Below are 24,805 nucleotides of genomic sequence, written 5' to 3' on the forward strand. Positions count from 1 at the left end.
TATAAAAACCTCCTTGGTTTTCTGACAATCCTATGAAGAGATCGACTTCAGTCAGGGCAAGTTAGTGCTCACTCCCTCCTAACAGCCTCTTGCAATCTTGCATCAGGAATATTTCCCCATGAAATAAAACACATGAGTAGAGAAATATTTCCGATACAAGGCTGTAAAATCTGTTTGAATGGACGGGCTTCAGCTTCAGTCAAAGTGTGATCAGTTAACATTACGAGAGGATGACATGTGTTCATAAACGCGTATGCATTCCTCATTTGTGCGAGGGTGGTAAACGGGTGTTTAACATAACGCCGTTAGCCATCCCTCATTCCAAGTATTTTTGTGAAAAACCTTTCGTTCTCTTCTTTTTGCGTGTCTCTCTATTCTCCACCCAAACCTTTCGTTCTGCTATCCTCTCCAGCCGGCGAAGGCAAAAGGCATCACCAGCAAAGGCAAGCTTCTTCCGGTGACCGGCGACAGAGGTTTAGTGTTTCTCTCCCTGTGGTGGTTCATCTGCAACTAAAACCCCAAAAGGCAAAGGCATCACTGGCGAAGGCAAGCTTCTTCTGGCAACAGAGGTTTAGTGCTTTTCTCCCTAAGGTGGTTCATCTGCAACTTTGTGCTTCTACGGCTTCGTCTGCAACGGCTTTCATCTGCGGTGGTTTTAAGGCATCAACGACTTCATCTGCAACGACTACATTTTACTTTGGTATATTTTAGAACAGAACAATAATAAAATGATTTCTGGTTATGTAAAATCATTTTTGGGTTTTTTTTTTCTCTTATTTAAAATCATTTCTGGGTTATTTTTTTCTCTTATGTAAAATCATTTCTGGGTTAATTATTTTTTCTTCTCTTATGTAAATTATTGCTTAATTTGCCTTCTATCAGCCAAATAGGAACTTTGGCTCTGGTTGACAGCTCAGCCATATGCCAAGCATGTCACCAACTTTGGGAAAGTTAAAGCCAATCAAGTATTGTGAACAGCGATCTGAATTCTGGGTGCTATAATAGTATAATGACAGAGGACGAGCTCCAATGCCATCATATTCATTGTTACTCGATCATTTCGATATTGATGCAAATTTTTATACCCCTGATCATGAAAGTAACTGAAAGAGGTGGATGTCCAGGCAGCAACATACTGAAAATCTGTCTCTGAGATGGTTTGATCTGGTCGTGTGTGCAGATATCAATGAGCTACACGATAAAGCGAAGCAAAAGCAAGTTGACGGAAGGGGTGAGCAAGTGCAGAGAGGATATGGGTTCATATGACAAGAAAATGGAAAATTTGCACTATGATGGACTGAAATTCTAGAACTTGTCTGAATTATCTAACTTATGAGTAATGTGCGCTAATGAATCATGACTTAATGAGAGAGCAGATAATTGAATCATCGTTCTTTTTTCCCCTCATTTTTTCTCTAATAAATTTCATGGTCCCTAAAATTCTGAAATGAAAGACAATCACCCAGTTTCAGGCTTTCAGCACTCGTTGTTTAGACTTTAGAGTGTCTCAATATTTTCAGTAATTCAAAGCAAACGTTGTTTAGAGTTAAGGCGCTACACGAAACGAAATGATTTTTATTACTATACCATAAATTCACTATCGAAGATGGATCCTCTGATGATTGGTAACAGAAGCGTGCGATGAAATTAGTTCAGATTTTAGATTTGTTTGAAACTGAAGAACATTACCATTTTCCTTACTGGTACCCAAACAGGGTCTCAATGTATACAACTACCCATTTATATCTAATACCCTGTGATTCCACTCCTTCAGTGGGGATCTCGTTGATCCACATTAACGCATTATCCATACACTTGTTTTGTCAAAACCCAGGGCCAGAACTATTGAATAATGTCCATCAGCCAACTGCTAAACCAATCATTCTCTTTCAATCAATCCATCAGAACCTTTGAAGGAGTGCAATTTATAAAAGGTTTTTGGACCTATGAGATCCAATCAATCTCTACAGGCGAAGGAATCAGGCCAGCTATGCTTTACCCAAGTTCTCAATATCAAAATAACAATAATATATAATAATAAGTGGGAAAACAGATTCAGATTTGGCTCTACTTCTCAATAATCTATACAACATATACGAGGAAAACCAGGCATAAAAACAGCACCCAACTCCGCATTTGTGGTTTGAGCCCAAATGGAGCACGTTGTCGATCACAGGACCACAAAACACAAAATCTCTCGTCTGACTCGTGGTTAGGCTAACGAAGCTGATGTTTGTTAGAGCTGAATCTGCCTTGAAAGTCATGAGGAAGCTTTGGGCCAAGCCGGTTCCGTTGGTCTGCATCGTGAAGTTCATCGACGTAGATCCTGCTTGCGCCCTCACAATGAAATCTCCCACACAAGAGTCGTTTGCATCTCCAAGTACAAATTCCAAGTTATAGGTCGTACCCTTATTGAGCTCTGTTGCTGTTTGTATCCCAGATGAAGCTCCCGAAACAAGCTCAACTGCAGCTTTGCCTTGTGGAACTTGGTAGTTTTTGGAGTCTTATGTATTTCACATGCCATTGATGCCTTAAAACCACCGCAGATGAAGCCGTAGAAGCACAAAGTTGCAGATGAAGCCGTTGATGCCTTTTGCCATCAGTTGCAGATGAACCACCGCAGGGAGAAAAGCACTAAACCTCTGTTGCCGGTCGCCAGAAGAAGTTTGTCTTCGCCGGTGATGCCTTTGCCTTTTGGGGTTTCAGTTGTAGATGAACCACCGCAGTGAGAGAAATACTAAACCTCTGTCGCCGGTTGCAGGAATAAGCTTGCCTTCAGCGATGATGCCTTTTGCCTTCGCCGGTTGGAGAGGATAGCAGAACTAAAGGTTTGGTTTGGGTGGAGAATAAAAAGACACAAAAAAGAAGAGAACAAAAGATTTTTTACAAAATTACTTTGAACGAGAGATGGTTAACGGCCTTAATGTTAAACGCCCGTTTACCATCCCCGACGGTGTTCAAACCCATCACGCTTTGACTGAAGCCAAACTTGAACGGACGTTGACTTGACAGAAGCTGAACTCTCCTGTGAACCTCCTCTATATATGTTTTAAAGTTAACAAAAACCTCTCATATTGTTTTGAGGAAAGGTGCAGATGCTATTTCTGTTAGCACAAATATAAAATGTTGATGTTATGCATTAATTTTCTTTAAATACCAAGGCCCTAACCAACTTTACTCAGAAATAATTACAAACCAAAAATATTTTTACCTAAAAATAATACAAAAATAGTTATTAACCATAAAATTTTAAAAGTTAATAAAAAAATTTAGCATTGAGATACAAATAAATAATACAGATTTATCTAGAGTAAAGGAAATTAGCCACTCATTAAAGTGCATCTTGAATTGTGAATGAATCATTGAATAAACTAGACATTCCTTCCCCCCCTCTCCCTCCCCCCCCCACAAAAAAAAAAAGACTTAGATGAACATCGTTTGATTAAAGCTCCTTCATCAATTTTTCTTAATAAAACCTGTGCATCGCATAAATCCTAATTGGTATGCTTTTTAAAGGCCAATATGCTCGGCTCCATTAATAACAATATGATACCGGGAAGTCCACTATTGTTTCAAAAAATATTAAAAAGATATTGAAAAATATGACAAAATATCAGTTGAATTGATACATTAATTTTTAAATCAATACAAAATAAAATTTTGTTATATCTTAAATGTAAATGCAAGGTTCAAAGTATTGATATTCGTGATAGAAAATTGTGTATTGTGCAATTCAAAGGGGCAATACACTTGGATTTTTTTTTCTTTTTTCTTTTTTTTTTTTAAGATTCAAGAATTGAACCCAGACAAAGTTATCTCTTGCAGAGTCCACGCCTTACACTAACCTCACAAGACGTTGTTCCAGCTGCACATCTGAAACATTTCCCATACTTATGTGTTGTAATTCGTGGAAAGGTATTCCCAATATATGGTGGAATGTGTTGTGGGGTGCCTTCTTTAAAGAGAAAATCCTGATTCTCTCTAGGTCGGGAGATAGCATTCAGGCCCCACAGCACATCCCAACTGTATATTGAAAACATCTCCTATTGACAACTTCGGAAGATATTCCCAATGCATGTCGAGATGTGCATGTGAGGCGCCGATGTGAACTCCTAGGAAGGATATTCCCTTTAAAAGTGCCCGCATGTCAACACTCCCAGTGTGGTTCAAAACTCCAAAGTGGCCACATCGATACTTCCAAGTTTGAATTTAACAGTAGAGAATGCTTAAGAGATGCAGAAGACACCGGTGAGACCTCATACCGGTGTTTTAAGAATGAGGTGAAAAGGATATTTCTAGAAAAACAAATTTCCAGCAACGTGTAAAATGACATGAAAAACAAACATTTTACAATTTAGTAGTAGTAGGGAAATGGCATTTCTTTCTGATTTTCCACAAGTCATTTTCCTCGAGAGTGTTGGTCCTCTGGAATCTGAATTCAAACCTGGTGATACCCATGTATTTCTTAATAAGTTTTTATTTTCCAAGTTAAACCAAATTCCAGAAGAATTAAGCATTGTCCTATTGAATATCGTTTCATAATGAAATCATTTGTTTTCCTTTGATTTTTTGCAAGTCATTTCCAGAGATTTGGCCCACTAGGCTCAGTTTGAAGGAGTACAAATACAAAATGTAGAGTGCAAAACCTTATATTTTGTATTGTTTTGTATGTATTTGTACTTTTTCAAACTGAGCTTAACTGAGCCCTAGGTACAAATCTCCAACACCTATATATTTCTCAACAATCAAGATTTTCTTTCTAACATAAGACACCAGGAAAATTAGGACTGTTTTGTTATTGAATATCACTTGCCATGAAAACATTCAGTACAACGGTGCCACCAAATAAAGCAATACAAGTCCTCTTCCAAACTTCAGGTGAAAGTGCACATGGCCAGTGGCATAAGTATCTGGAACAAGCGCAATAACTGAAGGTCCTACAATTAGCCATTAATGTCTGAAAAACTCCACAGAAAACACATCAGGCCCAAGAACTTTGTTGTCGAGGAGGTCAGTTCAACTTAACTAGGGATAAAAGTGAAGCATGCCAGTGCACAAAATCAAGGCAGATGCAGAAAGGAGCTGCCGAGCTGGGGTTTCTAAATTATGGGAATCTGGAACCTGACCTCCTAAAAGTTGGTAAATTGAGAGATACCATTGGAGTTAATATCTTCTGGAAAGCCTTGATCCATCTGGGTAGCAGAGGGAAATGCAATTGGCAGCTCAGCGGCAGAGAATGCTTTGGTGGAAAAATGAGCATTTAGTAAAGCATTGGTTAAGTAAATGATTGGAGGCAACATGTTAGCATATAATCCATCATGAGATAGCAGATTTGAAAGACTTCTGTAAGAACTATCAAACAGTATTGCATGTATTTTGGTTCGGGAATGCCCACAATTCAGGTTCAACTTGCACTAGACACAGGTCCTCTACATATAGTAAATCTACAAGTATTTACATCAACAACCGACAATGCCCACAGTATGAACTCAACTTTAACCACTGTATAAAAATCAAATTGGTGATTAAAATCCCCCAAGGACAGCAAGCATCTCAGATCAAAGGATTTCTGTCCCCAAGAGTATAAATCTCACGTAAGTTCCTGTTGAACTGCTGATTGAATGTGCACATGCATATTCACATATGCGTGTCTGGAATTCTCAACCTTAATGCCTGAGAAACAAATCCCAGTTTCTATGTATAGAAAGATTGCAATAGAAAATAATACCTGATAAATGCTAGATATAAAAGTGGTAGTCCAAAATGATCCCTGCCTGTGAATCAAACTTACAAAAAAACCACATGGTTCTACATTACAACAGAAGCATAATACCTGACTCTGTACCTGAAGTATTTGTTTGTGAATATGTATATTTACATTAAGTACAGTAAGAACATAAAAGAAATACATGTTAAATCAATTACACTAAACAGTCCGAGAATGTTCACCAAAAAAGTCTGAGAAAAAATAAATGAAAAAAAAATCTTTTGTAGTGGCAAAGCAGCCCAACCATCAATTTGTTGCATCTTTACCTGAAAACCATTTAATCTTATGAGAAAATTGTAATCCTATGAAAGGATAGAATTATAACCTTCCTTTATTCAGGAGAAATTGTATTTACAACACTGGGTAGAAGAGAAACTGAAATTTAATATTAAGGGTAATTATAAATTGTTACAAGTGTACTGCCAAACTACCCACTATGCCTTAAAATGAAGGGTAAACAACAGACCTTTTGATGCTTTATTTTCTCTGTTTCACCATTAAAATTACTTTTGTGGATGCCATTTACCTTGGCACTACCTTCTTTAAAATCTTTATTTATATGATCTAACAATGGTGGCTCTGTTTTCCCATCATGAGAGGAATTCAAAGCAACTTGTTGATTATTTACTAAAACTGAGAAACTTTTCTCTGGAGATAATGGAGCTACCCGATTATGATTTACTTTGGGAGAATCTGGTCCTAAAGGCCTGCAAATTGGAAGAGTAGACAAACAAGAGAAAATATAATCAATATTTTGTGTACTTATCATATTAAATGAAATTTAGTATATGCTTGAAGAAATTCAAACAACAAATCAGCAGTAAAATTCCACAAGTTCAGCAAGGCACACGGAAGGTAATGCAGAGGAAGAAGAAAGAAACAACCCAGTTAAATGATGCCAACTATTGAAGTCTATTGAACTCTGGGTGTTCACCAGAAAATATTAAGAAACTAATGCAATTAAAATCAGGTAGCTATGCTATCTAATTAAAGTTGCATATGGCCTAATGATCTCCCCATTGATAAACATGAAATAACATAACACCCCTCTTTTTTTTGATTGGTGTAAAATCCCTCTTAATTTATAACAAGTGCACTTCCATGCCATTGGTCAGGCAGAGGACATTTGCTGCACCCAATCCACAAAAAACAAGGATGAAGAAATTGAACATAAAAAGAGTGATTAAAAAAATGTGACAGCATCATTATGCAAACTGCCAATTACAAGACAGAAAAACTTAGTCATTCCCTTGATACCTACACATGCCTGCCTACCAGCATTGGACATGATATGCACCCAATATTACAGTGGACGGATGCATCTAGATGTACTCTAGAGCATTAAATTTGGCAAGACACAAATGTTGAAAAATGACGCTTAGCACATGGAGAGTTTCATGATTTTAGGAAATGGAAAGTCATATCTCTGTTTTTCATGTCCTTGTCCATGTAGGTAACTAGGTACCCATATATAGCATCATAGATAGAAATATAGAATTATAGATACCAAAAATCTATATGTGATATTCTTTTTCCTAGAATTTGTATTTGGATACAATTGGAGCAACTGATGTTTTTCCACAAAATATGGATTAATAAGAGCTTATTTTCTCACTTGATTAGTTTTTGCAACAATGTCTAATTGTCAATTAGCAATGGAGTAACTCTTATAAACACTTGGTACAGAACTACTACCTGAAATTCTGGACATCAGAACTGGCAGTCATTTCCTCTATGCACTTATTCATGTTATCCATTTTTGGTGCCTCAACAGAAACTACACTTGAGTTGACTCCATGTTGTGAAGAAATTACATCTGCCACTTGATCCTCTTCCAAATCTAGAAATTCTTGGGTTGGGGAGCCAGAACTGGAGCGATTTTGGTTGCTAAATCCACCACTCCGAACCATAGAAATTGCTTGATCTAATATACCAAGAGCTTGTTCCACCTCTGTACTTATAAAACCCTTCTTTTTCTTGTTGACAAGGCATTTTTCTGGAATCAAATTTGTTGGAGAAAAATCTTTGCCTCTGCTATTATCCACTACTTGTCTGTCTTGCTCAATCTCTTCAGTGATCTCATCCATAGATGTCTCGTCTATAACTAATTTATCATCTTGTGGAGTTTTCATTGTATGATCATCATTAAGAAACATCCGGTCTAAAACTTGTTCATGAGCCTGGGAAGTACTGTTGCTATGTTCTTCAGGGATGAGACATAGAGGTTTCTCATTCTTCATGGCTTCTATTTCCGGAGCCTTCTGCAATTTATTCTCAGAATATAGACCTTGACGCACCCAAATATAGAGTGGATCCTCCAAGGCTTTGGAAAATTTCTCGTCAACTTTTGCAGAAGAAACTACCTGGAACATCAACAATTTGGAAAGTATTATTACAAAAATGGCAGTCAAATGACCACATAATGATCTAACTTAACTAAATTATTAACCAGAAACCAGAGTACAATGGTTCCACCTGGAATATCCAATCCATTGGTCCCACCTGTTTGATTGGAATGTCTGAAAGCAGTCTTAATGACTCAATCAGTAAGGGGGACTATATACTAAATTAGTTTTCTGGTTATAAGATTTTCTAGCCCAAAATGGACCCTGCATCCTTTGTTTTGTTTCCTTGTTTTGTAGTGTGATAATCAATCAGATGAGATTGTTGAAGGTGCAATTCAGGTTGGCTCGAGTTAGCATTTTGCACTGTTTTGGGCTCGGGCTTCAGGCCGACCCATTCAAATTTTGACAAAAACTCAACCTAAGCCCGCCTAAATTGCACCCCTACTTTGACACGGATCGAAGATGGTATTCTTATGGAGGTTGGCATAGGAATGTTCTCTATGCAACAGTATGAACAACATGAAACAATAATCATGGAACATGGTTCTTCTTTGTGTATTTTCATAAAAGAAAAGAATATGCCAAGGTCTTGTGGATTGACCATTCAAAGAAATTTTATCCCATAAATGAAAATGCAACCTTCTTGTAGAGTTTGCAAGCACTTCCTATTAGCTGCCTTGATACAAAATTAATAAATGATGGCGGAACAAAGTCCAACTTGATATCCATGGTTGCTAATGTCCTGCAAAATTAGAAAACATCCAGATGAAAGGCATGTTCAATAAGAACCAATACAACAACTAAAAAATATATGTATACTATGGTGATACATATTGATATGTATATATGGTAAATAAGTTGTCTCTTGACATTATTTGTCCATGATTATCTCAATATCATCACGGTTCTTGAATCAAGCACAACAATAGTCCTTCAATTATGACTCTCTTCCAATCTGTAGTCCATGTCTGCTGAACCTAAATTGTTTTCAAGGTTTATGTTTAATTGTCTGCCTTTTTAGTTAGGGGTATTTTTGTCCAGAAATTTACATAACCATGGAAAATATTATCACTTACATTATAGTAAGTTTGATATATATGGTGGAAAGATAGGTCAACTAACCTTTCACTTGTGCTCAACTAACTGTAGAGAACACTGATGTGGGCCCCACAGCTGTGGTCCCACTCTGTCCGTAGGGTAGAATGTACCTAGTCATTCTAGGGTTAGCTGATGGTCAATCTGTTATTCTAGTTGTTATTTAGATTTCAGTTTTATATTGTTTTATGTGTTATGTAAATACCAAGGGCAGATGTGTCCTTTCATGTAACTAGCATAACCTATAAATATTAAATAGAAGTGGTGGCGGCAGAACATTGAGATTCTGTCCTTCCTTTCAAATCTTGTGTTCTACTGCTCTCTCTCTACTCCTTCTCCTCTTTACTCTATACTTTCTCTCCTTTTTCAAACCTGAAATTTATTAGTGCTCAAGACTGATAGCAGTCTTGAACATCTACATGGTATCACGAGATGAGGTGGGTACAGATATTTCTTGTTATTTGTTGATGACCATACCCGTTTTTCTTGGGTTTATCTCATGTGTTCACGAGATAAGGTCCCTGCCCTGACCCAAAACTTTCACCAAATGATCCTAACCCAATTTGATGCCAAGATCAAAGTTCTTAGATCTGATAACGCAAAGGAATACTTTGCTAAACCATTGAAATCTTACCTTCTTAATCATGGGGTTATACACCAGAGCTCTTGCCCTCATACACCTCAGCAGAATGGAGTTGCAGAAAGGAAGAATAGGCACATCTTGGAGGTGGCTAGAAGTCTCATGTTTACCTCCAATGTCCCTATTCGCTTCTGGGGTGATGCTATCCTCACAGCGGTATATCTTATTAATCGGGTTCCTTCCCGGGTCCTTGATATGAGATCTCCTTTTTCCCTTCTATACCCAAGTGAGGAGTTGTTTTCTATTCCCCTTAAAACATTCGGTTGTACCTGCTTTGTTCAGCTTCTCGGACCCCATCACTCCAAGTTCGAACCCAAGGCCTTCAAATGCATCTTCCTTGGTTATGCACAAACTCAAAAGGGTTATTGCTGCTATGATCCTGTCTCAGGGAGGAAGTTTGTCTCCATGGATGTCACTTTCTTTGAGGAGACACCCTATTATCCTCGGGTTTCTCCTCAGGGGGAGAGTAGTGAGAGTGGGGTAGTTCCTTTACCTATTCCATTGGGTGATGAGAGCTGCAATGGTGAGAGTGGCCAGAGGGATCAAGAGTTGAGGGTCTATCACAGGCGGTGCAGGCATGTTGAACCCGGTCATCAGCAGTCCAGGCTAGCTCCAATCTCATCTGTAGCTCCAAGTCCAGGTATTACAGTCCCAGGGCCCACAGAGACTTCCTCTATTGTTGCCATTTCACCTCCTACAGATGATCTTGACCTTCCGATTGCCGTCCGTAAAGGGAAACGACATTGGACCACATCTACATCCCACTGTATTTCCCAGTTTTTATCCTATGATCGCCTATCTCCTACCTACAGGTCCTATCTTAGTTTCGTTTCCAATGTCCCTATTCCAAGAACAGTGCAAGAAGCCCTATCCGTCCCAGAATGGAAAGATGCAATGCAGGTTGAGATGGATGCCCTGTTGAAAAATAACACCTGGGAGGTAGTTGATCTACCCAAAGGAAAGAAACCAGTTGGCTGCAGATGGGTATTTACTGTGAAGCATAATGCAGATGGATCTATTGAGAGGTATAAAGCTCGGTTAGTTGCAAAAGGGTTCACCCAAACTTATGGCATAGATTACTTGGAGACCTTTGCCTCGGTAGCCAAGATGACCACCATTCGAGTCCTATTATCCCTTGCAGCAAGTCACACTTGGCTTTTATACCAAATGGACGTGAAAAATGCTTTTTTGAATGGAGACTTGCAGGAAGAGGTTTACATGCGTTTGCCTCCTGGATTCTATGATGCAGAAACAGGTAAGAAGGTCTTCCGGCTCAACAAGGCTTTGTATGGTTTGAAGCAGTCACCTAGGGCTTGGTTCGATAGATTCAGACTAGCCCTTGTGAAGTTTGGTTACGTACAGGCCCTGTTAGATCATACTCTATTCATCAAGAGGGTAGAGTCCTCCTTGACACTACTTGCAGTATATGTTGATGATATTGTGGTGATAGGGAATGATAGCCATGAGGTTGAGTCCCTTAAACAGCTCCTTCATTAAGAATTTGAGGTGAAAGACCTTGGTGTACTCCGTTATTTTTTGGGTATTGAGGTTGCTAAATCCAAACCGGGGATCTTTATCTTTCAGAGGAAATATGTCCTAGACCTGTTGGCAGAAACTGGAAAGTTAGGTGTCAAGCCTGTGGATACACCCATTGAACAGAACCACAGGATTAGTGCAGAGAGTGGGGAGCTTCTCGAAGGCAAGGTTATGTTCTAGCGATTGGTAGGAAAGCTCCTATATCTCTGCCTCACTCGGCCAGATATTACTTATGCTGTTAGTGTTGTCAGCCAGTACATGCATTCTCCTAGAACCACACATCTTCTTGCGGCAGAAAGAATTTTAGCATACTTGAAGAGATGCCCGGGTAGGGGTATACTGTTCAAAAACAATAACCACATGAAGGTGGAGGTCTATACGGATGCCGATTGGGCTGGGAGTGTTGATGACAGAAGGTCTACCTCAGGATATTGTGCCCTTGTGAGAGGTAACCTTGTCTCTTGGAGAAGTAAGAAACAAAGTGTTGTCTCCCGGTCTAGTGCTGAAGCAGATCCTATGGCTAAGATCTCTACTTGAGAAGTTGGGTATTGAGTATGAGAAGCCCCTGATGCTGTATTGTGATAATCAAGCAGCTATTAATATAGCACATAATCCAGTGCAGCATGACAGAACCAAACACATTGAAGTTGATCGACATTTTGTACGAGAGAGGGTCTCATCTCAAGAAGTATATGCCTCCCTTACATCACACCCAGTATGCAACTAGCAGATATCCTCACTAAAGCCGTATCAAGAAAGAAGCTAGAGGCGGATCTATCCAAGTTGGGAATGATAAACATTTACTCCCAACTTGAGGGGGAGTGTAGAGAACACTGATGTGGGCCCCACAGCTGTGGTCCTACTCTGTCCGTAGGGTAGAATGTACCTAGTCATTCTAGGGTTAGCTGATGGTCAATCTGTTATTCTAGTTGTTATTTATATTTCAGTTTTATATTGTTTTATGTGTTATGTAAATACCAATGGCAGATGTGTCCTTTCATGTAACTAGCATAACCTATAAATATTAAATAGAAGTGGCGGCGGCAGAACATTGAGATTCTGTCATTCCTTTCAAATCTTGTGTTCTACTGCTCTCTCTCTACTCTTTCTCCTCTTTCCTCTATACTTTCTCTCATTTTTTGAACCTGAAATTTATTAGTGCTCAAGACTGATAGCAGTCTTGAACATCTACACTAACTAATCAGTCTAAGTTTCAATTTCCCAAGTTTTTACCAAGACAGCTTAATTAATGAACATAATACAGATTAGCTGAGAACCATTATTCTTTGAATCTTCAAGATTTACCTCAAAAAGAAAAAAGAATTGTACATTTTACTTAGACAAAGACCTACAATGTTGGTTTTGGTGATTCAAAGGAGCACATGTTCAAAATGATATATCGGCTTGACAAGGTGGAATGGTTTATGACATCGTGAGTTCTTCTGATAACCTTAAAGGGTGTTTTCTGTAACAACTTAAAATTATCCCTAAAACATGTCCAAAATGATACATTAGTTTGTTTTGACAATGCAGAATGGTTTATGACATCATGGGTGACTTTGATAGCTTTAAAGGGTGTTATCTGTTATAACTTAAAATTCTCTGGAACATGGTTTATGAAACAGAAATGGGGTGACAAAGATATTTAACAACCTATTTCATAGATATTGCTTTGTCCATTTGTTATCTCTATAAAAGATGCCTAAGTATGCTGTACTGAAATATAGATATTTATGTCTTTGTACCTCTTTCTTTGTCCGTATTTGCCTGTGTATATGTAGACATGGACTGCTTGCAGAGTTGCCTAGAGGAGTCTAAATTCTAAAAGATAACCCAGGAATCATTTTTAAAGGTTACCCAATGTTGGTCCAAGCTATCTGGGGTCTTTGGAGAAATAGACTAGATAAGACCTAACATTTGGCAATTTTGCACAAAGTGGCTACTCTCAAACTCGAAACAACCCATGTTGCCCCAACCTAGGAATCATCCATATGGAAATGGAATTTTGAGGATCAGGAGCACCACAAATTGCCTCAGTACCCTCTATTCATGGGGCAATTTTCAGTTTGGAACTTGTAGCCACATTACCAAAATAAGCCTTTATTTGGAAGGAAAATTTCAATTAAACCATAAAGCTGTAGATGATTCCTATGATTGGGGGAAAACACAGTATAAGATGGGTATAGGGCATGTGGATATATGATGGGGAAGTGAAGATATAATCAATAATCTAGATGATGGTTCAGATACCCGTAAGATTCCCGAAGTGTAGTAGGGGTGGCAACGAGCCGAGCTTTTCACGAGCTACTCGAGCTCGACTCAGTTTCAACCGAGCTCGAGCCCAATTCACTGGCTCAATTACGAAACGAGCCGAGCTTGAGCCTACTAGAGCTCGGCTCGCGAGCCGGCTCGAATATATATATATATATATATATATTTGATATTTAATATATAATAAAATTATTATAATTATTAATTGTTATAATTCTTAATTATTTAAATATCAAATAAAAAATATTTTTATATATAATTTTTATTTTTATAAAATATTTTTTTCTCAAAATCAAGCTCGAGCTTATGAATTTTTTACTCGAGCTGAGCTCGAGCCTTGTAGAATAGTCTTCAGCCGAGCTCGAGCCTCGTACTATTTGGCTCGGCTCGGCTCGGCTCGGCTCAAATTCACCCCTACTCAAGTGAAAGAAGTATATGCGAATTAGTGGTCTTCCTTACTTCATCTAATTAGGAAGACATGTAACATAACATGCTAGATAAGGTCAAAAATAGTAGTTCAAAACTTGAAAAAACATGGTTCAGGGTTGATCTAATCCATGTGAATTGTTCTAAAAACCATTAGTTGTAAAACATCTACTATCCAAAAAGCTGTTAGATTAGAAGTTTAATATGGTGTGTTAGTTACTGTTCACACCTACAAAACATAATATTTGTTATACGAGAATAAATTAAAATAGTGCCCTTATTTGGGTGCCCAAATACAAAATAAGGCAAAGACTAAAATGCCCCTAATAATACAATAGACTCTCAATACTCCCCCTCAAACTAAGCATAGATATCTATCATGACCAGCTTGCCTAAATTACTGTCAAACTTTGTCTTGTGAACTACCTTGGTGAGACAATCAACAAGTTGGTCTTCTCATCTAACAAAGGGTAGACAAGTCTCTCCACTGGCTACCTTTTATCTTATGAAATGCTGGTCTACTTCAATATGCTTTGTATAGTCATGTTGCACAATGTTATAAGCAATGTTTATAGTTGCTTGGTTGTTACAGTAGAGTTTCGTTGGAGTATTTGTCTAAATTCCCATCTCTATCAATAAGGACTTTAACCAAAGCAACTCAGACACTCCATGAGCCATTGCCCTGTATTTTGCCTCTGCACTAGAACGATAAACAATAGATTGTTTCTTTCTTCTCCATTAAACCACATTACCTCCTACTAAAGTACAGTATCCAGAGGTAGATATCCTTGTCATCAATAGATCTTACCTAGTCTACATTTGTATAAGCCTCAACCTTCAAATGTCCATGGTCAGAGTACAACATCCATTTGTTAGGGCATCCCTTCAAATATGCAAGAATTCTATTGACAACCTGAATGTGAGAAGTCTTTGGCTCATGCATATATTGGCTTACCACACCAATTGAATATGATATGTTAGGTCTAGTCAAACAGAGGTACAAGAGCTGACCGACCAATCTTTGATAAACCCCTTTGTTTGGGAGAACATTTCCATCAATAGCACACGACTTCTGATTAGGATCAATTGGGGTCTTAGCAAGCTTGCACGTTGCACCCCAATTTTCCAACCTCGTTGAGTAAATCCGAAATATATTTTCTCTGAGAAATGAAAATCCATTTCTTTGATCTTACAACTTCAATCCCATGAAAACATTTGGGATCACCAAGATCCTTAATTTCAAATTTAGAAGCAAGGAAGGATTTTAATTGAGTGATTCCAGAAATATCATCCCCAGTAACAACAATATCATCAACATACACAATCAACATAGTCACACGTCCATTTACTCTTCTTATGAATAGAGTATGATCAACTTGTGATTGCAAAAAACCAATCTTCAAAATAACCCTTTTAAATCTGTCAAACCATGTTCTAAGAGATTATTTGAGTTCATACAAAGCCTTCTTTAGACGACAAACTTTCCCTTCACTATTACGGAGGTTCACCCTTGGAGGCAATTCCATATAAACTTCTTCTTGTAGGTTTCCATTAAGAAAGGCATTCTTCACATCCATCTGATATAGAGGCCCAGAGTAGTGGGCGACTAGAGACATAATTACTTGGATAGAATTCATTTTAGCCATTGGAGCAAATGTCTCTTAATAGTCTATGCCATAGGCTTGAATATAGTCATTGGCTATCAAACAAGCCTTATATCTCTCAATTGAAAAGGAGTTGGGGATATAGTGCAGCAAGGGCAACTTTTGTAAATCCCTGAGTATAGTAACTTGTTGTACATGACTTTGTTATTTCTTTAATACAATACCATACATTACTATCCTTTAAAAACATGCTTGGGCAGATTTTGTACATATCTATGGGGCCTTTTGCTTGAGAGTTGAGATGCATAATTCTCTATCTTTCTGTTATTTTGCTTTCTTCGCATTGTTCTCCCTTTTTATGATATAATTTTTCTTATATTATAAAAAAAACTGGGAAAACTGTAATTGTAATCAACTAGGCACACCCCCAATTAGTGATAAAAGAATACTTGTTTTAGAAGACAAAAGTACTTCTATGCATCATTTATATAAGTTTATAAATAGGGTAATCTTTGCCTTTTCACTAAGAATTCATGCAATTTATCAAAAAAAGGATGTGCCTTAAAAAGCACCCAAAATAAAACTAGAATAACGTAAAACTGAATGGAACTCAACATTAACTTGATTAACATGCAAATTTTGAACATTTAAGCACCCAAATAAAACTAATGTAAAACCGAATGGAACTCCATGTTAACTTGATGGACAATACACATTTTGAACTGTGGTACACCAGAGATTTACAACTAACATTTTCACATCTCCTCCTAAATTACCAGAAAGAGGAAATTTTTATTTATCATAAGTTATCGTTTTTATTCTGTCAAGGGACTATGCATTTTTTGAAACTTGACCATGAAAGACATAATAGTACCAACATGTCAATATGGTATGGACCTTTTGTGCAGGCAAGTCCTAATATGCATATACCCATTGTCTTCAATCATTACCACTTTCTTGATCTATAGAAGACCTATGATTTTTTTATATAGACAATGAGTAAGATATATTAAAATAAAACGAGATAAGCTATGTCTGTGTTTGGTTTCATAGAAAATAAGAGAAACAGAAAGTTAAGGGAAAGTTCTCAAGGAATTTCACAATATCCGTTAAGAACTTTTCCTCAACTTTATTTTTCTCTCTAATTTTTTATCAACCTAAGGGTGTAAAATAATCATGCATCCATAAAGGAAGGGCTCAATGCCAAAATACCTCAAAGAAGCATGCATCACTTGTGCAACTATGTTACATGGATACTTCAAAATGAGTGCCTCAAACATGCTAGACATGTGTGAACACCAATATTGACACAACTCTGTCACATCCACAATAGGTGGCTGTTAACAACCATGTCTTTTATATTATTATTGTAGTCCTTCTAACACGTAATTCTAGCACAGACAGCCTTATAATTTCACTATTCTATTAGATACTCCTCAATAAAATGTGTTTTCAAGACATGGGTCTCACTTTTTCTCCCCAATCTTTCTCTTCTTCATTCTTTCTCACACCATCTCTTCTCTTCATTCTCCCTTGGAAAGCCCTAGTAGGTTTACTACTTCGTATCAATGAAAGTTATTGGGCATAAACTATTGAACATTTCCAATCATATTACCTTTTAGCTTCATTGAGTTATAGATCTGACATTACCATGCCTTACAGGTGAGTAAGATGCCATAACAGTTACCACTCCTGAGAAGGGAAGAGGATCTAACCGCCTAATAGAAGAGGACTTATGGTGATGATACATGAATTTTATGAAAGTACACCATATTTTAATAATTCTTAAGAAAAATAGGAAAAAATTAGTCTGACGTTTATGGATGTAGTTCATTGTAGATAGTGTTAAAGAGATGTTTCTGCACATGGGTTGATCATATCATATTTGTGAAGATGCTAGAAGTGAATCAGGTTGATCAGAGCTGTCTTGGAGTTTCTAGAGTCATTTTTGTTCCTCATATTTTCTTGAGAGAAAAAGGTGAAGTATATATGATTAAGGTTTCAAAAAAATTACAAGGGAACCCAATTGGAACCCCATCAAATCCATACAATGAGAAACTTAACAAAAGTCATTTAAGGATAAGGCTTCTGTAACTTGAATGAATAAATTAAATCTATCCTCTACACAATAAAACTTCCTTTGCAATCTTTTGAAATTAAAATAAAATGATACCAGATGCAATAACATCCATTAGATGTGGTTTAATGATTTCACAAACAGGTAAATTAACTCACCGAAAATAGCTTGTTTCTGAGGTAAGCTTTTTCAATACAAAGCCCCCCACCAAATCTATCCTTACTATATCCTCTGGTTTGGGTATTCCTTCATTGGTGAAGCCATGAGTGCTTCTATTTATACTTTCCAAATCAGAGATCTGAAAGAAAATTTTCAAAACAGAATGCTCCTGCCTAAGTTTTTATTTGGAAATACTGAACTCCGGTAAAGAATAAACAGAATCTATAGTGAATAAAAAATATCCAATAAAATTCTTGAGTCACTACCGAGTTTAGAAGCACAATGATGAGATCATCTTCAAAGAACTCCAACTCGAAGAAGTGCACAATTGCCTCTCTATCTGATAGTGGCCAAGAAACCTTCATCCTTTCTTCCAAACAGTTAACAAAAGTTCAACATCCCAAACTAATGAAATGCCAAACACTAAAGAGGAATAACTCACCAAGTAAATAATAAACAACTGTAGGACGAACCTCACTAAAGATATTTGTTCACCAATTCGGACCTTTTGCAAACATTTAGTTGTTATAATTTTGAAAGTTGGAATGGTGTACTGAGGCCACCTAAAGCAAATACAAAAAGAAGATCAAACACCAACATATCTGAGAGTGCCTTTTAATACTTGAGCAGAAACAGGAATATTAATTAATTAGTGAAAGTAGCGAAATAGCTATTGGTCAATGGAAGGAAAAAGAGAATACAGTGAATGCAGGAACTAGTAAAGGTGAAAACAAAGCATTGAGAGGGATGAAAAGAATCCTCACCATCTATCATATAGATCTGACTCCCATCCAACACATAAACCTGCAAGACACTAATACCAATCTTAAAAATTTTCTCAGGTAACCAAATAAGAAAGCAAATAGACCTATGTAATTAATTAACTTAATGCAGAATATAACTCAAGCTCTTCTTAATCAATATCAACTTACAGACATCAACAGGTGCATCCATGTAGCCTTCAACAAGAAGTGTATGGAATGGAGTGCCTTGAGGACCTTCTCGATACATAACACGGAACTGTTCACTATCCTCCTTCATCTGTCAACCCAAACCACTGTTTATTATTTTTTTGCTTATTTTAGGGGGAGGGGGTGTTAACATTTCATCATAAACATATGTAAGGACTTAATATATCAATAGTCAATCAACATGGTCAATGGTACATGGGTTTAACCATTGGACCTATCACTTTTTATGGGTCCACCAATCAACCATAAAAGAATACAAATGGATATGATAGTAAACTGAAATATAAAGAACATTTCTCAGACTCAATAGCATATATACCTTCCAATCAGCATGTGGTGGTTCACTGGCACTCTTGACCATGTCAAGAAAATTTGACACTTCAATGGTTCTCCTTTCCACAACATTTTCAGTGTTTCCTGAAAACACAGTTACAGACAATTACCATGCGCTTACACATTTGGATTTTGGACTACATTATGAATTGCAAGTAGTATCTCATATTTAAACTAGAGCCCCTCAATGTATATCCTTTGTCAGAATAAGGAAAAACAAAGTTCAACAGGACACAATAACCAACCCTGGTTCTCAGAATATGATGAGCATAGGAGTTTATTCCTAATGACATTCTTAACATATTCCCGATTTGCAAGATTGGATGATGACAGAGCATTATCCAGTTGTTCTCGGTACGCTGAGATCTTTCTTTTTGTCTTCATTTTTTCATCTCTAGACATGCCAAAAGGAGTTCCTTGTCTTCTTAAAAAGTCAGACAGCAAATATGCACCTTCTTAGAGTCAGTGTGAATATCTCCTGAATTTGAGGTGAAAACCATTATGTTAACAAAAAAGATTTTCATGAATGTAAACGATAAACAGAAAACAATGAAATAGACATAAAAAAACCAGAGACTTCAAGACACACATTTACACATACAATAGGAACAGAACAGAGGTTGAAACTAAAAATATTCATTTTTAACAAATGCTAACTACAAACCCGATGAACAATTTAACTGATACACTATCATAGATATGTGAGGCTAGAAAATTTAGTACTAGAACTATAAGACCTTCCAAACATCATAAAGATATATTCAAAGTTGTCTCCAAAAGTCAAAGGAAGAATGCCACCCATTTCATCAAATGGGAGGAGTGACTCTGACAGAAACAACCTCATGACATATCCCATGCATGTTTATATATGTAGTGATAGTGAGCCATAATTGAAATATAAACCCACATAATGCCCATCATAGATTAGCTACAAAAGCTGCACGCTCCAGAAGTTTCTTTTGTGCAGTCAAAATTCAAAATACACCAACACTCCAAAACAAGCTTTCTCTCCACTGATCCCTGAACATTTCACAGAAACTAGTGTAAACACCCCACAAAAAATCCATTAAGAACTCATTCCTTAGCAGTTGGCATTCTCAAAATATAAAACAAGAAAATTCTTTAAACTAGAAGTGTCACAAATTGCCATCCCCTGTACAATTGACCATAACTTACCTCTTAGTATATATATACCCATAATGTCTCAAAATTCATCAACACCCAGCGGAAGATTTCACATAAAGCACCGAAATTCAAAATCAGAAAGCCCCATCTTGAGTGCTTTTAGCATATAAAACTACAATATAAAGAAAGGAGGGTAAAATCTCAAAATTCTTTTTTATAAGATGCAGCTATCACAGAAAATACTAAAGCACATCGAACAGATGATGATTTCTCCTCCTAGGGAAGTCCTTAGGAGACCCTTTTGATAATCTGATCATGTATCAGGAAGCACCAAACAAGACTCGTTTCTGAGTCCAGAAACATACCACGGTTGAGTTCCCTCGAGATTACCCATTTAATCTTTTAGCATTTTAAACAAAAGACAATTTAGAAAGTTAAAATCCACCGCCACCCAGATGCAAAAATCTCCAACACGCAACTCAAAAAAAGCTCTCTCAAAATCTCCCGTTTCAACTCTCCACGTATGAAAGCAATATCGTAGCGATCCAGTTCTTCACAACCCAGATACAGATCTCACAGAATTCATCAAAAGAAGAGATTATAATTCACCTGGTACAGAGGCACGCCGAGACGGAGACGGAACATGCAATTGTCTCGGCCGTAACGAATTTCAGGCACGATTACAATGAAAGTTAGGACCCAGCATAAAAAATTCCCAAAACCCAGCTGCAAAACAGTTGTATACGGATCGGAAAAAAGAATATGTATAACTGGAAACTACGAGAGAAGAGCTCCTTTATAACTTTATTGCAATTGGAATAATTGCAGACTCAAGTCTCATCCGGTGGCTCACCTAGAAAACTACTTTACAACTTACAGTCTAGCTCGAGGGAGCTCAAAACTTTTGACTCTTGGGTCAAAGCAGCTCTGTGAGGCTGTGACTCACGGTCGCAGAACAAATGAACTCGCCCGGTAAATAATTGGCTGTCTATACGTTCGACAGCCTCTGCTGTTCAAAGGACTTTCTCTGGTCTTTAGTCTCTACCTGATACGACACGTTAAGGCACGAATGTACAGAGTACGGACTACGTTTCACGTGGTGACAACTCTGTAGACAGAACAGCCGAAGCTGTTGAACGTTGATCTGCCCAGAGTTTTCTCCTCCCAGTGTTTTCCGAAGTCCGAGCACGTTTGGGAGGATTGGGAGGCTTTCACTGAGCGGCCTTTAAGAAACTACCAAAACTAACTTTATAGAAAAGTCGATTTCTAGGCTGAATGAAAGCATGTTGAGCTTCTGGGCTTTCACTCACAAACGGGCAGATAACTGCTTTATTGTGTTTTCAAATAATTATTTTATTGTCAAAATTACCAAAACCGAAACTGATATATTAATTAGGGAGGGAAATTACCTAAATCCTTCCCTCACTTTCTTCTAGGGCTGTAAATGGATCCAATTGAATTGAATATAGGTAGATCCAAATTTGATTTGTTTATAGTGGAATTGAATTAGATCATTTATATAAGATACAAATTGAATTCAGATCGCAACTGGTATTAAATTATTGGGGCTGTTTGGTAAGTCTTGTTTGAAAAATCTTCTCGAAGCTCTGATAGTTAAAAGACGATGTGAATTTTTGCATGAAGATTTTAGCAGTTTGAAGACCATTTGGTTAAGGTGTGTTTATCCATGTGTATTTCTGCACGAAGAGGAGTTAAGAAAAAGGTGAAAAGCTCTATTTAGAGCTTTTCGAAAATAGCTTGATGGGCTTTTCACGTCTTTTGGGGTTATGGCTTTTAGTGGCTAGATCTTTTCCCAACCAAATGGGAAAAGACCAAAACACGGGGTTGTGGCACGGCCTGTGGGTCATGCTGCCCTCCCTGGTGAAAATTTTGGGGGTCGGCTTGACACAGCCCACGGCCTGGGCCCGTGTGGGCCCGTACCGTGCCGTGCCGTGCTACGGGCCTTGGCCGGGCCAGGCTACAGGCCGAACTGAGCTAGACTGATTTTTTTAATTTTTTATTTCTTTTCTAAGTAAAAATGTAAAACTAAAATATTTAACTTTCCTTTGAACTTTGAGAACTATTTGAAAATTTAAGAAATAAGAAGTCTAAGTTATTTAACACATAAATGAAAAAAAATACTTAACCAAATTGAAATAAGAATGATGGAATAACAAATTGGAAGAAAAATAGGAATTTTATTTCATTTAAATTTGAATGATACAAATTACAAATACAATGATTGGATCATTGGATACTTGGATAAATGAAATATGAAAATGGAAATAAAATATAAAAAATACAATATAGTTACAAATTGAAAATACAAAATTACATTGTTAAAAAATTAAAAAAATATATCAAGTAAATTAAATAAAATTAAAAAAATTTACAATAATTTGAAAAAATAAAAAATTCCATACAACTAGTCAACTTCATGAATCATGACTTTCATCATATGCTTCAGGTGAAATATCAGGTGTAGTATCAAGCCCTCCTTTGTTTGTAATCTATCTTTTTCATCTAGCCAATCCTTGAAGTAGATGCACATTTCTATGCTTTCATCGTTCATGCAGCTTCTCTTGTCATCCAATACCCTGGTACTTGTACTAAAATAAGACTCCGATGGAACTGTAGACACCAGAGGGGTTAGTAGATCACATGCCATGGCAACGAGAACTAGATAATTTTTTGAATGTTCATTCCACCAGGCTAAAATATCAAAATTATTTGTACCCTCACCTAAATTAGAAAAATTTCCTTGTAAATAAAAATTAAGTTTAGTAAATGAACTTATTGTACAAGTAGCAGATTTCTACCTTCTACTTATTAAATAAAAAAGTTTTTCTCTTCTAATACTGGGCTCAAGATAAGAAGTAGAAGATGATGTACAAGTCGTAGGAATATTTCCTACACTTTTAGATTCATATAAACTGTACATTTCAAATAACAGATTATTAATTTCTTCTTTTTTATTTCCTATTTCAATATTCATATTTTCACAATATGATTCAAGTAAAATATCTAAACCATCTTTCCTAATCCTAGGGTCTAATATTGTAGCTAAACAATAAAGGGGAGAAATGTTCTCCCAATATTTTTTTAAATTTATTTTCCATTATTTCAACAATACATTGAAATTGTGGATTATTTCTATATTTTGCAAAATAATCACTAATTACCATTAATTGATAAGGTAAATTACAACTAGTTGGATAATAAATTCATGATAATTCATTAGTTGCATCATAAAAATGTTTTAAAAAATCTGTCTTCCATAAATATCATATCATTAGGCATTTTTGAATTATAAAAATCAGTAAGAATTTGTTTATGAGAAATACAACTTTCTAACACATCATAAGTAGAATTCCACCTACGTTTTGCATCTAATATAAAATGTTTATATTTTAAACCATAATTTTGACATAAATATTTAAATTCTTGTTTTCTTGCCCCTGAACTTTTAATATGTATAATACAATTTCTAATTTTAGAAATATGAGTAGAAATAATATTCAAGGCATTTTGAATACATAAATTTAAGATGTGACATGCATATCTGATATGAAATAATTTACCATTTAAACATGGTCTTAATTGAGATTTTAAAATATTTATTGCAGAATCATTATTGCTGGCATTATCAAAACTTATAGAAAATAATTTATTTCATATTTCATAAGCATGCAAGATATTTAAAATACTTGTACCAATATCTGGGCCAGTATGTGGCCATTCAAGCCTAGTAAAACTTAAAATTCTTTTATTTAAAAGCCAATTTTTTTCAATGAAATGGTAGGTAACACAAATGTAACTTATATTAAATTTAAATGTCCAAACATCAGAAGTAATTGTAACTTTAGAATTAAGATTTGATAACAAAGAAATTAAATTTTGTTTATATGAATAAATTTTTTTTAAAGCATCCAATCTAATAGTATTCCTATAAACTTTTTTATATTGTGGGTTTACAGAATTATGCAACCATTTTTCAAGTTTTGGATCTTCAACTAATATAAATGGTTGTACTGCATGTACAATATACTTAGCTAATTCTTGTCTCATTTTTTCATGTGAATATTTAAATGTACCAAAACTACTCCCCCTCCCAATTTGTGTTTGTGTTGTTTCTCCCCCTTCATCTTCTTCCTTCTCATGTGTGAGCAAATGTTTGCTCAAATGACTCGTACTACCTTTGCTACAATAACTAAATTATTTTATACATTTTTGGCAAACTACCCTTTTTTCCTTCCTCTCAATATCCTCTACTTTGAAAACTTTCCAAACCGGGCTACTCAATTTAGAGACCCTCCTTTTTCCCATAGTATCGGTACTAGGGGTGAAAGTTCCACTTCCATCAATATCAATCGCATCAGTGCTAACATTATCATGATGCGATTGAATATCATCAGTGGTGAACATGTTAGGGAATCGGTTTTTAGAAGAGCCGACC

General features: G+C 36.5%; 1 protein-coding gene across 8 annotated transcripts; it reads right to left on the reverse strand.

Annotated features, from left to right (window-relative positions):
* Positions 1 to 5,754: 5,754 nt before the first annotated feature.
* LOC104601456 (polyketide cyclase/dehydrase/lipid transport superfamily protein) lies at positions 5,755 to 21,538 on the reverse strand. Of its 8 annotated transcripts, none has more exons than XM_088898264.1 (12): positions 20,959 to 21,538; positions 19,470 to 19,702; positions 19,211 to 19,308; positions 18,853 to 18,961; positions 18,685 to 18,724; positions 18,363 to 18,483; positions 18,187 to 18,279; positions 17,920 to 18,059; positions 8,752 to 8,854; positions 7,463 to 8,130; positions 6,435 to 6,474; positions 5,755 to 6,033 (listed from the first exon to the last, which is right to left on the reverse strand). In XM_088898264.1, exons 2-12 carry the CDS (start codon positions 19,624 to 19,626, stop codon positions 5,875 to 5,877), a joined length of 1,728 nt encoding a protein of 575 aa, XP_088754390.1. In that variant the 5' UTR covers positions 19,627 to 19,702; positions 20,959 to 21,538; the 3' UTR covers positions 5,755 to 5,874. The 8 variants fall into 8 exon arrangements, with proteins under 8 accessions (XP_088754390.1, XP_010263091.1, XP_088754387.1 ...); XM_010264789.3 differs by having other exon boundaries at positions 18,187 to 18,286; positions 18,394 to 18,483; positions 20,959 to 21,537; XM_088898261.1 differs by adding an exon at positions 20,132 to 20,244 and having other exon boundaries at positions 5,755 to 6,474; positions 20,959 to 21,533.
* Between the last annotated feature and the right edge of the window lie 3,267 nt (positions 21,539 to 24,805).

This window comes from Nelumbo nucifera, chromosome 2 (assembly GCF_055504915.1).
Source record: "Nelumbo nucifera cultivar China Antique chromosome 2, China Antique-T2T, whole genome shotgun sequence".
Lineage (NCBI taxonomy): Eukaryota > Viridiplantae > Streptophyta > Magnoliopsida > Proteales > Nelumbonaceae > Nelumbo > Nelumbo nucifera.

Coding starts and splice junctions, on each gene's coding strand:
- LOC104601456 (XM_088898263.1), bottom strand. CDS start 19,626: ATGTCTAGAGATGAAAAAATGAAGACAAAAAGAAAGATCTCAGCGTAC. Junction 19,309..19,469: donor ATCATATTCTGAGAACCAGG/GTTGGTTATTGT, acceptor CTGTGTTTTCAG/GAAACACTGAAAATGTTGTG. Junction 18,725..18,852: donor GGATGCACCTGTTGATGTCT/GTAAGTTGATAT, acceptor AGTGTCTTGCAG/GTTTATGTGTTGGATGGGAG.